Below are 15,165 nucleotides of genomic sequence, written 5' to 3'. Positions count from 1 at the left end.
AACATCAACTCTGAGATGCAGGTACATCCAGCTGACGAGTCCCGAATAGGACGAAACACGCGTCAAACTGGATTCCACTGCTAGCCACTATCTATCTTTGCTTACCATGCTTGTGAATTCAGGCTATATCGAGGCAATACGCACAGCATGCACATATACCAATTAGAGACTGACCAGTTGCAGTCCTTAATCATCAATGAAAAGTTTCAAACAAACAATACTAAGTGAATTTAATCACTGAATAGTTTTACAATAGGAACATTAGTACATTAATAGGTCTCGGTAGTTACCTGTACTTTAATCTTCACTAGGATATAACAACCATAACTAACAATTGTTAGTATACCATCTGTTACTGTCTTTTAACATCTTGATATGGTACCTAAGAAGTCATAAATACACAACAATGGTTTGAAAGTGTACCGTTAAGTTAGTACACCTGACAATGCCCCCTCATAAATAAACAAATAGTAACTCATATTTACATTTACTTATTTATCTTTTAGATGAAAAGTCTTATAATTGGTGGCAAAGTGATAGTTTATCAAGAAAATCATCAGGGAAACAACAGAAAACCTATTCACAGTGTAAGTTTATTTGTTTTTTTTTGATCTATACATATTGCTTATAGAATTACATAACATATTACTGAGATAGGAACTTACTGAAGACAATTGGTGAACGGTTGCTCAACTTCGTGAATTGGTTGAAGTTAGATATTAACACTATCGGATGCCGGCTCAGTGGTCTATCAGTTAAGTGCTCTGACGTGAGACTGGTAGGTCCTGTGTTCGAATCTCGCGAGGCGAGATCATGGATGCGCATTGTTGAGGAGTCCCACAATAGGACGAAACGGCAGTACAGTGTTTCCAGGTTTTCCCTAGTGGTCTAGCTTCAACTGACTCATGATCTCAACTATCAAAATATTACTGAAAGTTGATGAAAAGATTTTGTCAGAAATGTGTTTATGTTTTCGCAAGATGAAAATAAATGACATTCATTAATGTACGATTAAATATACTTGAATTCAAAAAGGCCTATCTTTGTGTGATATAGTCAGAATTCTAGAAGTAAGGAAATTTTCATATAGTCTTCAAAATCTCGCCAAAATAATATTTCATTGCTATTCTGGTGTTCCGGCAATCTGAGGTCGGTGGAAACTCACTCGGTATGGCCGATTGATATATCTGGATTAGAATCCGCTTTCTGAAGCTCGCGCACTCACCGCATGGACGTGATTTCGAGAGGATATCGATGAGATCCCCGACTCTCGGCGCGCAGGCGTCGCATCATGGGCAAGTATAATCTATACACATACCGGTATGACATGAATTTTCATCAATGTTTCCTTTGGCATACAGAAAGGTATACCTACCGTGTGAGAAAACATATGTTATGTGAATACCGGTAACGAAAGTTTTCAATTATGCATCTCGTAGCGTACATCTGGGTATATTCATCCACTTGGAAGGGTAGATGGACAACACTACTTTTTAGAAGTATTTGCTACAACTAGCTGTCTCTTACTCAGTACATGCGTACCACTAGTACAAACTATTCCGTACATGCACTTCATGATATACACATACGCGTAGGAACTTTCTCAAGGAGGGCTGATGGTCACATATTCCTGTTATTTGCTATCCTATCTTTTTATTATGTCTTCGACTCACTTTATTAGACCACTGATTTTAGTAGACATATAGCAGAACATTTTTCAGCTTACGCACCATGTGCCAACCTCCTCTCATACCATTTGCATACACCTACAAACATAAACTACACAAGCCGAGACTTACTTACTTACTTACGCCTGTTACCCCTCGTCGAGGAGCATAGGCCGCTCACCAGCTGAATTATTTTTTCTGGTTAGCGTTTTTTTAGCGATTTAGCTTTTCTACGGGATGGGGTCTCTAACCCCATGCCCAACTCTCCTCCTTTACCCGGGCTTGGGACCGGTATTAACTCTAGAAGAGCTACAGGCGGAGTTAAGCCTAGACTTATGAAACTCATATTCATAAACACATAAATCGGGCAACGCATCATGATTTTAAAACCTTAAAGAATGCAATCTGAGTAAATCAAGCTCAGAATAAGAGTAGTGGATTAGTCTGATCTTCGTTGACCGCCAAAATTAGGTAGCAAGGTTGCTCTCACTACTCAGCAGAGCCACATACAGGCTTTGAGTAGGATTTTGCACACTTAATGAGAAGTGTCTTGTACTACTGAAATAAAATTAAGTAACATAAGAATTACTTTTTCAGTTTTATTTTTGAAATTAGTCGTGATGATAAGCACCACTTTAATCGAATTTAAAATATTGCATAAAACTTCACACCGTTCAAACAAAATCCAATATGGGTTCCCTTAGCGCATGAAGCCCCAAATTTTTTTTCAGAAATGCATCCTTCATAAGGTCTAGGTATAATCTGCAGAGGATAAATATATGCGTCCTGAACTCACAGAGATTTCAATGAAAATACAGTTTAAGGTATTAAATCACTTAAGATGTACGTATTAACAGAAGGGGTTTTGTGTAGATTTTAGTAATTTTATAGTTGAATTCATGAGTCAATTGAAGCTAGATCGCCATGGAAAACCTGGAAGCTTTGGGCGGCCGTTTCGTCCTATTGTGGGACTCCTCGGAGGTGCGCAACCACGATACTGCACGCGAGCGGGATTAGAACCCAGGACCTATCGGTTTTGCGCGCGAACACTTAACATCTAGACCACTGAGCCAACATCCAACGGTGGTAATATCTAACTTCAACCAATCCATGAAATTGAGCCACCGTCAACCTTTGTCTCCAGTGAGTTACTATCACACAACAGACCTGGTTGAACTCCACTGGTCAATGCTTCTCATTAGAACTCCAGGAATATACCATTTGAAGCCACTCACTAGTGAGCACATGATGATTATCATCAGCATTGGTTTTGTGGAGATTTTAAACAATACACGTCTTTAGATTTGTTTAAATGATGGAGAATATTTGTAGCTCAGAATGAGAAGGTTGAACTTGTTAAGGTCTCTGAGCTGGATGATTTGATTACATTTGTCGTTCTTACTTCTTGGCTACTTTATTGCAACTAAACCATCGACCTCAAAAACCATGACATCTCTAACTTTATAAATCGTTTTTTTAAGAAACATAAAGTTACTATCAACCATTTCAGTCGAAGACGCTTTGTGAAGATGAATTTTATTTATAGTTGGTATATGATTTATGTTGGTACCAGTTTAGGAACTAGGAAAACTTCCAGAGAACTGGGCACCTGCAGCTCCCTAGTGACGTTCACCTCAGCCATGCATACTTTTGACCATTCTAAGAATCAAACACAATACCATCCGATTTTAAAAGGAACTCTTGACCAACAACAGGAAAAACTACTTAACCATTTGAGAACCTTCATCTGTTTTATGCGGATCGGTCTTTATGATAGATTTTCATAATTTCATGTAAGAAACTGTAACCAATTGAATTGTATGTGAGTTAGTAGTCAGTCAGTCAGTTAGTCAGCTACAACGTAGGACCAGGCACATTTATGCATCGGTCCAAGTTGCCATACCTCAATAGCACAACAAGATGAACACCGGATTCATAGAAATAGTTAATTTAGATAAGATAAGCTGACTTGCAGACCGACACGAGACGAGTGGTGGTAGTATATAAAAGATACGTTGTATATAAAGATATAGTATAGGAAGGAAGAACGTTATGAAGCAATTTTAATCTCAAGGTTTAAGGGAAGATAAAGAGTGTATGCACCTATGCCATTGTGATCGATTCTGAGCCATGTCACCTAGAGTCTCTAACCATTGGTTACGATAGTCACGCAGACCCCAACCAAGTAGTTTGAATCTACCAACATGGCTCAGACTAGAAGTTAGTGACTTCAAGCACTGATGCCACGTTTTGGTTTGGCCGCCCCTAACTCTTTTCCAACTATCCCCTACACTAGTCAGCATAATGCGTCGTGGTAATCGGTGTTCAGGCATACGTAACACGTGGCCCAACCATCTCAGTCGATGAAGATTCATGACCTCATCAACTGATTTACCATCATTTCCTAATACCCTGTGTCTAACCTCACTATTACTTACCCGGTGATCCCAGCAGATGCGACCAATATTTCTAAGACATCTGTGGTCAAATACTAGTAACTTACGAGTATCTTCTACTCTTAATGGCCATGTTTCACAGCCGTAAAGTAGAATAGAACAAACTGCTGCGCAGTATACTCGTCCCTTAATTGATTGACGGATATCTCGTCTACGCCATAGGTGACGTAAGTTGTCAAAATCTAAACGAGCCTTTTGAATCCGTGCTGAGATTTCGTCAGACATCAACCCATTCGGGCTGATCAGACTTCCAAGATAAGTGAAGTGAGTTAGTAGTAGTAGTAGTAGTAGTAGTAGTAGTAGTAGTAGTAGTAGCCCTGACCCATCTATAAGAATGCCTGCTTACTGATGTGGTCAAGTAGCTATTCATTACCTCGAAATTCCCATAGATTCTTCAGTTATTCACAGTCTACGATGAAAGGCATTTTCAGATTTAATCTCAAGATACATGAGATCCTCATATAGAATATAAATAAAAGAATCCAAATGGTAAATTTTACTTCATATATCAACATAATTATCTAAAGAATGTAATCTATAGTGTAACTAATATTACATGTCTGATTTCAAATGTAAATATCAACAATTCTATACCCTCCCCCCCCATCCCCCAACCTTTCATACCATGACATTTAATGTTATTAAAATGATAAACTACATGGATTGCATAGTATCCTAGTTGCTAAGACTTATTGATAATGATAATAACATTTTCCTAATGAGAGCAATCAAGATATTTTGTTCATTAATAAATGTGAATATTACCATGTATGTATACACTTGGTATGAAATGGATTCGGTTAAAAGTCAGATTGAGTGTTAATTATAAAGTATTCAGTCAGAATATTGTTTAGTAGAGATATTATCAGAAGGGGGGTTTTGTGGAGATTTTATCAGAAGGGGGTTTTGTGGAGGTTTTAGTAAGTTTATAGTTGAAATCATGAGTCAATTGAAGCTAGATCATCATGAAAAACCTGGAAGTACTGCACGACCGTTTCGTCCTAATGTGGGACTCCTCAGCTGTGTGCATTCACGATCCCGCCTCGCAAGATTCGAACACAGGATCTATCAGTCTCGTCTGTGAGCGCTTAACCTTTAGATCACTGAGCCGACATCCAACGGTGTCTAACTTCAACCAATCCACGAAATTAAACAACCGTCGACCATTGTCTTCAGTGAGTTGATATCTCTACAACAGACCCGGTTGAACTCCACTGGTCACTGCTTCTCACTAGAATTCCTGGAAATACATCTTGAAACCAGTCACGATGAGCGCAGTAGAGATTTGTCTCAGTGAATTTATACTACTGCTTAGTTCTATATTCAAATGGATTATATTTAAGCTCTTCAAAAGAAGCTAATTTAAAATAGGACCATCATGTGTAGAGGTGGAAATTTTCAATTCTATGTGGATATAAGATAGAGAGAATGTTTCATCATCTTAGTATTAAGCAATTGTCATGATCAAAGTAAATCATATAATAATGATTTTGAAGGAATAAACCTATTTTCAGTCGAATACAAACTGACGAGTTAAGTAAAACGTCACAATTAATTTAGAACTTATGAAAGATTCAGTGGTCGAGAGACGACCGACTTCTTCAGTTCATAGATTTCTCAATATATTTGACGCTATCAAGTCAAATCTTGACCTGGAGACTCGTATTTGTTGACATCAGACCTGCCTTCTATTCCAGAACACGACTGTAATTGGGGATTTTTTATTACGCAATTATGTCAGAAAAAGTTATAGCCGTCTTGAAAGCTCTGCTAATATTTCACAAATACACTGGATTTCTATTTTTATAACCGACAACATCCTGGAAGCCACTTTGAAGAAAGTACATGGTAATGCTGCGTTTCCAACAACGAAGGCAGAATTTATGAAAACTAATGAATGGATCTACATTTATCGTCAATAAGGTACAAGTATTTATAAACACTTGTCTACGCAAAATACTCAACATCCATTGGCCGGATACTATCAGCAACAGCCTTCTGTAGGAGAGGACAAACCAGGTTCCAGCTGAAGAGGAAATCAGGAAAAGACGTTGGAAGTGGATAGAACATACATTAAGGAAATCACCAATGTGCATTACAAGGCAATACCTAACTTGGAATCCGGAAGGGAAGCGAAAAAGAGGAAGGCCAAAGAACACATTACATCGGGAAATGGAAGCACATATGAAAACGATGAATGTTAACTGGAAAGAACTGGAAAGAATTGTTTGGGACAGGGTTGGATGGAGAATGGTGGTGAGCGGCCTATGCTTCTCGACGGGGGTAACAGGCGTAAGTAAATAAGTAAGTAATGAATGGATGACAATCTGCGTTCTGTGAGACAATCCATAGTATATGTAATTCGCACATAATCAGTTAGTAATCAAAAAGATACATTTTTAAAATTGACGCTTGTTTATCCGTCATAATGTCTCAATCAGGATCTTGAAAATCGTCTAACTCTATGACTTGAGACGTTAACAAGCATGGTTCCTGATATTATTTTCTACTACATTCTTCATAGAAGTGAAAGGAATTCTCTTAATTGAACAGTTCCTTCATTCACTAAAACTACTCATAGTTTGTAAACCTTTTGTTCTTATCCTTAAACAATACCTTTTACAACTTTTTTTCTCTTAGATAAACAACTAGACTCATCTGATGTAACATATGAAAAACCTACACAATTACATTTACGTGGAACAAGTCTTCGATCAACACCATGTGGTCAAGATGATATTGTAAAAAGATGTAATGGAGGAATTTGTTTAAATCTTGGTGGTGATGGATATTTTTGTGAATGTCTGCCTAGTTATCTAGCAATTAATGGAGGGCGTGCTTGTGTAAAACATAAAGGTTTGTAGATATTTATAATATTTCTAATCTTGTTCATCAGAGTTCTTGATACCTGTCTGATTGCTTCACAGGATTATGCTGTTCAGCTTGTAAAGAGCCTGGTTTGTCTAGTTCTCATTCAAAGCATTGTAAAATTACCGCCTTCAATGATGTATTTATTATTGTGAATGGTGAAACTATGGTACAGTGGTTAAGGCTTTTGATTTCAGCCGTCAAGTTATAGATTTAAACTTCTATTCATTTACTCCTCATACTTAGCTTATCCCAAAGGCAAGTATATGAATTTGTATCTAATAAGTGAGTTAGCAATTAGTCGTTATCAGCTTCTTGTTACATAATCTATTGGTTAGTTACCAATCAAAGTTATGTGTTAATTTTAGATTGGTTATGTAAACTTACTTACTTACGCCTGTTACTCCCAAATGGAGCATAGTCCACCGCCCAGCATTCTCCAACCCACTCTGTCCTGGGTCTTCTTTTCTAGTTCTATCCAGTTTTTGTTCATTCATTTCATATCTATTTCCATTTCTCAGAGTAATGTGTTATTTGGTCTTCCACTTCTCCTTTGGTATTCAGGATTCCATGTGAGGGTTTGCCTTGTGACGCAGTTAGGTGATTTCCTCAATGTGTGTCCTATCCACTTCTAGCGCTTCTTAAACCATTAAGAATTTGATCTTAATCAGCAATTCACCATCGAAATATTACATAATTAATAATTTAATGGCCAATATGTAATGTAAATAATTCTTTTAGTCAAGAACCCATAGTTAGTATAACCTGACTAATTCCAGTACTAAGTAAACGGTATAGTGCTAATTATTTGTAAATAGTTGTAAGTAAGCGTTCAAATGGATGTATGGATGGAAATACTATTTTTCATTGTTGCATATATTGTAAATGTGATGTCCTCTGTCTATATTTTCTATTAACCATCTACTGTATAGTCCAACATAACAAATCAGTTAGGACAATAATTTACACATGATCGTGTATTAAGAATAAATAATGAGAACGAGAAAGCACAAGATTCCATTATAAGCAAAGATGGATAGTGACTAGCAGTGGAATCTAGTTTGACGCGCGTTTCGTCCTATTTCGGACTCGTCCGTTGGATGTACCTGCATCCAAAAGTTGATGTTTACTTGGGGACTCGAACCCAGTACCATTCGTTTCAAACGTCATCGTGTTATTCACTTAGCATCAATTCTAGGATACAGATACATCCAGCTGATGAGTCCGAAATAGGACGAAACTAGCTTTCTGTAATCTACTGCTAGCCACCATCCATCTTTGTTTATAAAGCTTATGACTTCAAGCAATATCGAGGCAGTCCACACATGATACACATATGTCAACAATATACTGATTGATCGCAGTCCTAAACATCAATGAGGAGATTCAAGTAAACAACATCAAGTGAATTTAAACTTCACCCCATTGCACAAGCAGGTGGCTATCAGGACTCAGTATCTAAGTAGATAACGCGATGGTGTTTGAAGCGAATAGTCCTAGGTTCGAGTCCCAGAGTGAACATCAACAAGTCTGAAATGCAGTTACATCCAGCTGTTGAATCCCAAATAGGACGAAGCGCGCGTCAAACTGGATTTCACTACTACCCACCATCCATCTTTGTTCATAATACTTGTGACTTTAGACAATATCAAGGTAGTAGTAGTTTTGTATAATCATTATATATAAAACGAAAGATGAACCTTTTAATAAAAAAAAAAGATGAAAAAAGAAATATTAAGGTGAGGGGTATACAGAAACAAAATGGGTATATTTTCGAAAACGGATACATTTTTTTCTCCTTTTTCTTTCGTAACTAAGATTAAGAAAACTTTTCAGCATAATTGTATTTTTTTTCCTTCATTTACAAACGTTTATGGTTATAAATGTTGGGAAACTTTTAGATCTATAAAAACAAACTAAAGCTGATAGCTGATAATTCTGTTTCCCTTTTTTGAAATAATTGCATAGGAATCAGTTAAATGTCATAAGAAAATTATTCATTCTTAATTCTTATGTATTTGCTGGTTAGCGTTTTTTTAACGAGTTTGTTTGTCTACGGGATGGGGTCGCTAACCTCATGCACAACCCTATTCCTTTATCCGGGCATGGGACCGGCAGTAACCCCCGGAAGAGCTACAGGTGGAGTTTGATTCTTACGTAACTTAACTAAATCTATAAGTTGGTAAAAGTAACCAAAAAAGAAATAACTATTTATAAAGTAAACCCACTGAAGACAATGGTGAACGGATGCTCAGTTTCGTGGATTGGTTGACGTTAGACATTAACACCGTTGGATGTTGGCTCTGTGGTCTAGATGTTAGGCGCTCGCGCGCGAGACCGACAGGTCCTGGTTTCGAATCTCGTGAGGCGAGATCGTGAATGCGCACTGCTGAGGAGTCCCACAATAGGACGAAACGGTCATCCAGTGCTTCCAGGTTTTTCATGGTGATTCAGCTTCAATTAATTCATGATTTCAACTATTAAAATTACTATAATATACACAAAACCCATTCTGATAAAATAAATCTAATTAGAGTTAGGAAATACTGCAGAGTTGTTTAGCTGTGAAACTCAACTCGTCTGCAGTAGGTATCAATGAAACTAAAGAACATAAACGAACTTGAGAATTTCAGGTCTCTTTGGAAATAACTAAACATGAGATTGTCAGATTGTAGTTGAATTTCTTATTCACTGGTGACATAATTCTTGATTAGTTTTCAAACCGGAAGTGAGTAATCGTAGCCAGAAAAAGTTCATCTAAGTTCAAAGTGGGACTGTTATCACCGACTGAATTGGGATGATTTTCTCACTAGATCTTGGATTTTACGAAAATGTGAACCATTCAATGCTAATTTAATGGTTTTGTTTATTAAACGCTCACCATAAGACCTGATGATTATGGGTTCAATGTTTGATAGGGTTCTTAATGAGCTAAAGAGTTGAGATGATGGAAGAAGAAAGACGATGAAATCTCCATGACCAAATCATCTGGCTCAAAGAACGAAACTAAATCAAAAAAGAAAGTGCTAAAGAGTCTAAGGCTAGTTTATAAGAACTGTTCTCTTCACTCTACTCTTTAATGGAACTTTAGAATTGTCATAGTTGAAATCATGAGTCAATTGAAGCTAGATCACCATGGAAAACCTGGAAGCACTGTACGGCCGTTTCGTCCTATTGTGGGACCCCTCAGCAGTGCGCATCCATGATCCCGCCTCACGGGATTCGAACCCAGGACCTGTATAATTGATCAATCTGTGATAAAAACCAACCTTAAATTATACAAAACGTTTTATAAAATCATATTCCTTGTAAGCCAATTAGTTATAATTTTGTCAAAATTCAAATGAAATACTTTCATAACTACTGAATACTAAGTAATGATTACATCTGGATGATAAATATGTAAATGACTTAAAGAATGAAGTGAAATCGTCTGCACAATACTCCGTAAATTAATCAGAAATTACCAAACTTTTGGTGATTTCCAGTAATATGCTCTGACTTACGTCTGTTACCTGTCATGGAAGAGCATAGGTAGCCCACTAGCATTCTCCATCCAACTCTGTCCCTGACAAACCTTTACAGTTAATTACAGTTGATATTCATCCTTTTCATGTCTGTTTCCAATTCTCGACGCAGCGTGTTCTTTAGCCTTCCACTTTTCCGTTTCCATTCAGAATTTCAAGTTTGCGCTTGCCTTATGATGCAGTTTGATGGTTTCCTCAATGTGTGTCCTATCCACTTCCAACGTCTTTTCCTAATTTCGCCTTCAGTTGGAAGTTGGTTTGTTCTCTCCCACAGTAGGCTGTTGCTGATGGTATCCGATCCACGGACATTCAGCATCATGTTTAGGCTATTGTTTATAAATACTTGAGCTCTTTTAATGATGGTTGTGGTAGTTCTCCAAGCTTCACCTTTGTACAGTAAGACTATCTTGACGTTAGCATTGAAGATTTTGGTTTTGATATTGGTTGATAGTTGTTCTTCAACTGTAGGTTTACTGTGCTTGCTTTACCAATGCTTACCTTTACGTCTGTATCAGATCCTCCAAGTTCATCAATGATGCTACCCAGATACATAGACGTTTACACATCTTCCAGAGTTTCTCCATCAAGTGTGATTTGGTTTGGTTTTCTCCATGTTGTATTTCAGGATGTTGGTTTTTCCTTTATGTATGTTAAAGCTTACTAATGAAACAAAATATTAGCATTATTCCATTCATTTATATTTATTTATTTAAACACATATATATTGGTACAAAGGGGCACCAGATATATATGCGCCACACAAATCTCGTTTCATTTGTGTGAGGGCTGTGATACTGTTCGGGTGCCCAAACTGAAGCAAGTGGTTTTCTTAATGAGCCACACCCGGAGGTTTCGATCGAAAGATCTGATCCACAAGGCAGGGAAAATCGCGAGGAGATGCAGTCCCATGGTAGCTGGTGACTAACGATTGATTCATACACCATTTGTTCCCTCAGGATACTGAAGCCCATGTGCACCATTGATTTGGAATCAGGGTGTTCCAACTCCCCTAGGTGGACTCTCCGTGTCCACCAACCCTGTTAAAGCGCCGGACATTCGCTTTTCGTCCCCTCAATTTCGTAAACAAACACCGGCCACGAGAATGCAGTGAGTAGGACTTCCATGGCAGAAGCTATATACTCGTGGCCATCTGAGAGAATTTCGAGAGGGAGAGTGGACTCTCCCCACTCTTGGCCGTACCAGGGGTATTTTATTCAATGCCTTAATATTTGTACAGATAATATTCTTAGACAAAATCTTTAAAAAATCTTCTCTGTAAAATTACTTTTTGTCAAACAGTTACTTTACAAGATTTAACATCAGCTGAGATTATACATAACTGAAATGTAAATGAAATCAATTATAGACAATTATAGAAGTGTGTACTAGTTAGACACATGCTGTGGAATTACCTTCATTGTATATGACAGAAAATTTTAAATGATTAGACATTTCTTATTTCAAACAAAAGTACATACATACAGAAGATTTTGACAATGTACAAGCAGTAATATATCGACAATAATAATAAATGAAACCATGAAATAGTTCAATTCATTTGGTGTTGTTGACTTGTATCTTCCCGTTGTTATTTAGGACTAGAATTGATCAGACTCTTGTTGGCATATATGAATCCTGTGTGGACTGCCTGCCTCGATATTGCGTGAAGTCACAAGCTTTATAAGCAAAGATGGATAGTGGTTAGCAGTAGAATCCAGTTTCACACGTGTTTCGTCCTATTTCGAACTCGTCAGCTGGGTGTACTTGCATTTCAGACTTGTTGATGTTCACTCTGAGACTCGAACCTAGTACCGTTCGCTTCAAACGACATCGTGTTATTCACTTAGATACTGAGTCCTGGTAGCTACCTGTTTGTGCAATGGGGTGAAGTTTAAATTCACTTGATGTTGTTTACTTGTATCTTCTCATTGGATTCTATTGCTAGCCACTATCCATTTCTGCTTATAAAGAATAAAATAGTTATCTTAAATAATCAGTTAATAAGAAACAGTTAAGAAACTATGGTTTAACTCATCTAGAAAACATTTTATTTAGTTGACACATGATATTAACATGAAGTTTAGGAATGTAGCTTGATGTCTAAATGACTCTATTTTGAACTACCGATTTGCAGGTTCAAACTGTTGCACTAACTTCGATCTAGTCTGATAGGTAACAAATATTTATTTTAAATTGACATCATGAATCGATCAATGTTAGACTAATAGTGAAAACCTGAAAGCACTGAATGGCCATTTCGTTCAAGTATGGACCTCCTCAGCAATGCGAATTCGAGATCCCATAGGCGGAATTCAAACCGAGAAACTTAGGTTACAATGGTCTAAAGATTAAGCGTTCGCTCGTGAAACCGAAGGTCCTGAATTCGAGTACTGAGTACGGGATCATGGATGTGCACTTCTGAGTAATTCCATACTAGAACGACGAACCAGCCGTCCAGTGGTTCCAGTTTTTCCAAGGTGTTCTAGCTTTAATTGACCTATGAATTCAACTATTAAATTACTATAATATCAACAAAACCCATTAATGATAGGAATAGTTTTTTGTTTAACCTATCTGTTTGCTATAGGCTTATGGGTGTGACTATAACTTATGGATGACCTTTGAGCGGCACTAAAGTGACCTTTAGACTATCCACCTAATAACTAGGGCTATATAACTATATATAGCAGTGTGAAGAATTAGAATTATGATTTATAGTTGATGGTTAAGGTTAGAAATTAGATTGATAATTTTCATCACAAACTGAGATCAGCTATAATGCACTGAGTCGAGATTCGGAAGCAGACATGAAAAGGATGAATATAAACTGTAAGTTATTGTAAAGGATTGCTGTGGACAGAGTTGGATAAAGAATGCTGGTGGGATACCTATGCTCCTCCATGGAGGGTAACGGGTCTAATTTATATATATATTCAAATACTCAACCGTTTGGTCAGTAGTTCAGTGTTTTGAGATCTAGTCGGTTGTGAATTGAGCCTGGATTATGTCATTCAATTATTTACTCAGTAATTTCAATAATTCATTCAATCAATGAATCATAAACACATTTTTCTCCTACCAATTTATTGTTGCTTAATTATTCAGTATATTCATCGTAGCTATTACTTACTTACTTACGCCTGTTACCCCTCGTCGAGGAGCATAGGCTGCTCATCAGCATTCTCCATCCAACTTTATCCAGGGCAATCCTTTCCAGTTCCTTGCAGTTTTTATTCATTCTTTTTATTTCCCGACGTAATATGTTCTTTGGCCTTCCTCTTTTCCGCTTTCCTTCTGGATTCCAAGTTAGGGCTTGCCTTGTAATGCACATTGGTGATCTCGCTAAAAAAAAAACGCTAACCAGAAAAATCGTAGCTATTGCTCTTTACTAAATTTCTAATTACCTTTATTACTCAAACTTTTTTTATAGAAGGAGCAAACAATGTATGGCAAAATGATGAAAGTATTGAAGATATCAGGAAATCTTCACGTCCAGTGAACAATAAACAACATAATAATTGTAAGTTATGATATACTAAATAAAAATAAAATATACCTTACTTCATGATAGTGGCTGGCAATGGAATCCAATTTGACGCGCGTTTCATCCTATTTTGGACTCGTCAACTGTATGTATCTGCATCACAGAGTTGATATTCACTCTGGGACTCGAACCCAGTACCATTCGCTTCAAACGCCATCGCGTTATCCACTTAGCATGTCTTGGATTTCACTGCTAGCCACTATCCATTTTTGCTTATAAAACTTGTGACTTCACGCAATATCAAGGCAGGCAGGATCCACATATGCTAACAACAGACTAATCAATTGCAGTCCAAAATAACAATGAGAAGATACAAGTAAACAGCAACAAATGAAGATTTAATTGAATTCTAACAAGTATTCTGTATCACAATCGAGATTCCATCCATCATCGATACAGGTACAAACTGATTTCAAATAAAGTCTTGTTACTATGTTATTTCAATAGGTATATTGAAGATAATATATTCTTCATTACTTTCATGGTTGAAATCATGAGTCAATTGAAGCTAGACCACCATGGAAAACCTAGAAGCACTGGATGGTCGTTTCGTCCTATTATAGGACTCCTCAGTGGCAGTGCGCATTCACGGACCCGCACTTGCGGGATTCGAATTCAGGACCTATCATTCTCGCGCCAGAGCACTTAACCGATAGACCACTGAGCCGGTTGGCATCCAACGGTGTTAATGTCCCATGATAGGACGAAACGGTCGTCCAGTGCTTCCAGGTTTTCCATGATGGTCTGGCTTCAATTGACTCATGATTTCAACTATGAAAATACTGAAATCTCCACAAAAAGCCCCTTCTGATCTTTATTATTTATCTTACATTTACTAATTATACAATTTGTTCTCTTATTTTATAGATATAGACCATTTGAAGAAAGATTTCAATTCACCGTTTTATCAATATCAATCACCATGTAATCGTAATGATGTATTAAACAAATGTCAATGGGGTACATGTTTAAATCTTGGTAGAAATTCTTATAAATGTGATTGTTTACCAGAATATCAATTTACACAAACCGAAGGTTGTATTCGCAAGATTAATAAAGGTAAAAATCCGGGTTTTTTTAATATCAAGTACCTATAAGATCTG

General features: G+C 37.2%; 1 protein-coding gene across 1 annotated transcript in view; it reads left to right on the top strand.

The window, feature by feature from the left end:
* The window catches only part of Smp_001100 (hypothetical protein), a gene marked incomplete at its 3' end in the record, with an annotated part of 88,121 nt that overhangs the window by 63,667 nt on the left and 9,289 nt on the right, over positions 1-15,165 (top strand). The window contains exons 13-16 of the mRNA XM_018795185.1: positions 507-587; positions 6,764-6,979; positions 13,949-14,038; positions 14,930-15,121. Of these exons, the coding sequence (XP_018649523.1) occupies positions 507-587; positions 6,764-6,979; positions 13,949-14,038; positions 14,930-15,121 (579 nt within the window). The remainder of the gene's footprint in view (positions 1-506; positions 588-6,763; positions 6,980-13,948; positions 14,039-14,929; positions 15,122-15,165) is intronic.

This window comes from Schistosoma mansoni, chromosome 1 (assembly GCF_000237925.1).
Source record: "Schistosoma mansoni strain Puerto Rico chromosome 1, complete genome".
NCBI classification, from domain to species: Eukaryota; Metazoa; Platyhelminthes; class Trematoda; order Strigeidida; family Schistosomatidae; genus Schistosoma; species Schistosoma mansoni.
The sequence above is the reverse complement of the archived record's forward strand: the minus strand, read 5'-3'. Positions and strand labels throughout refer to the sequence as shown.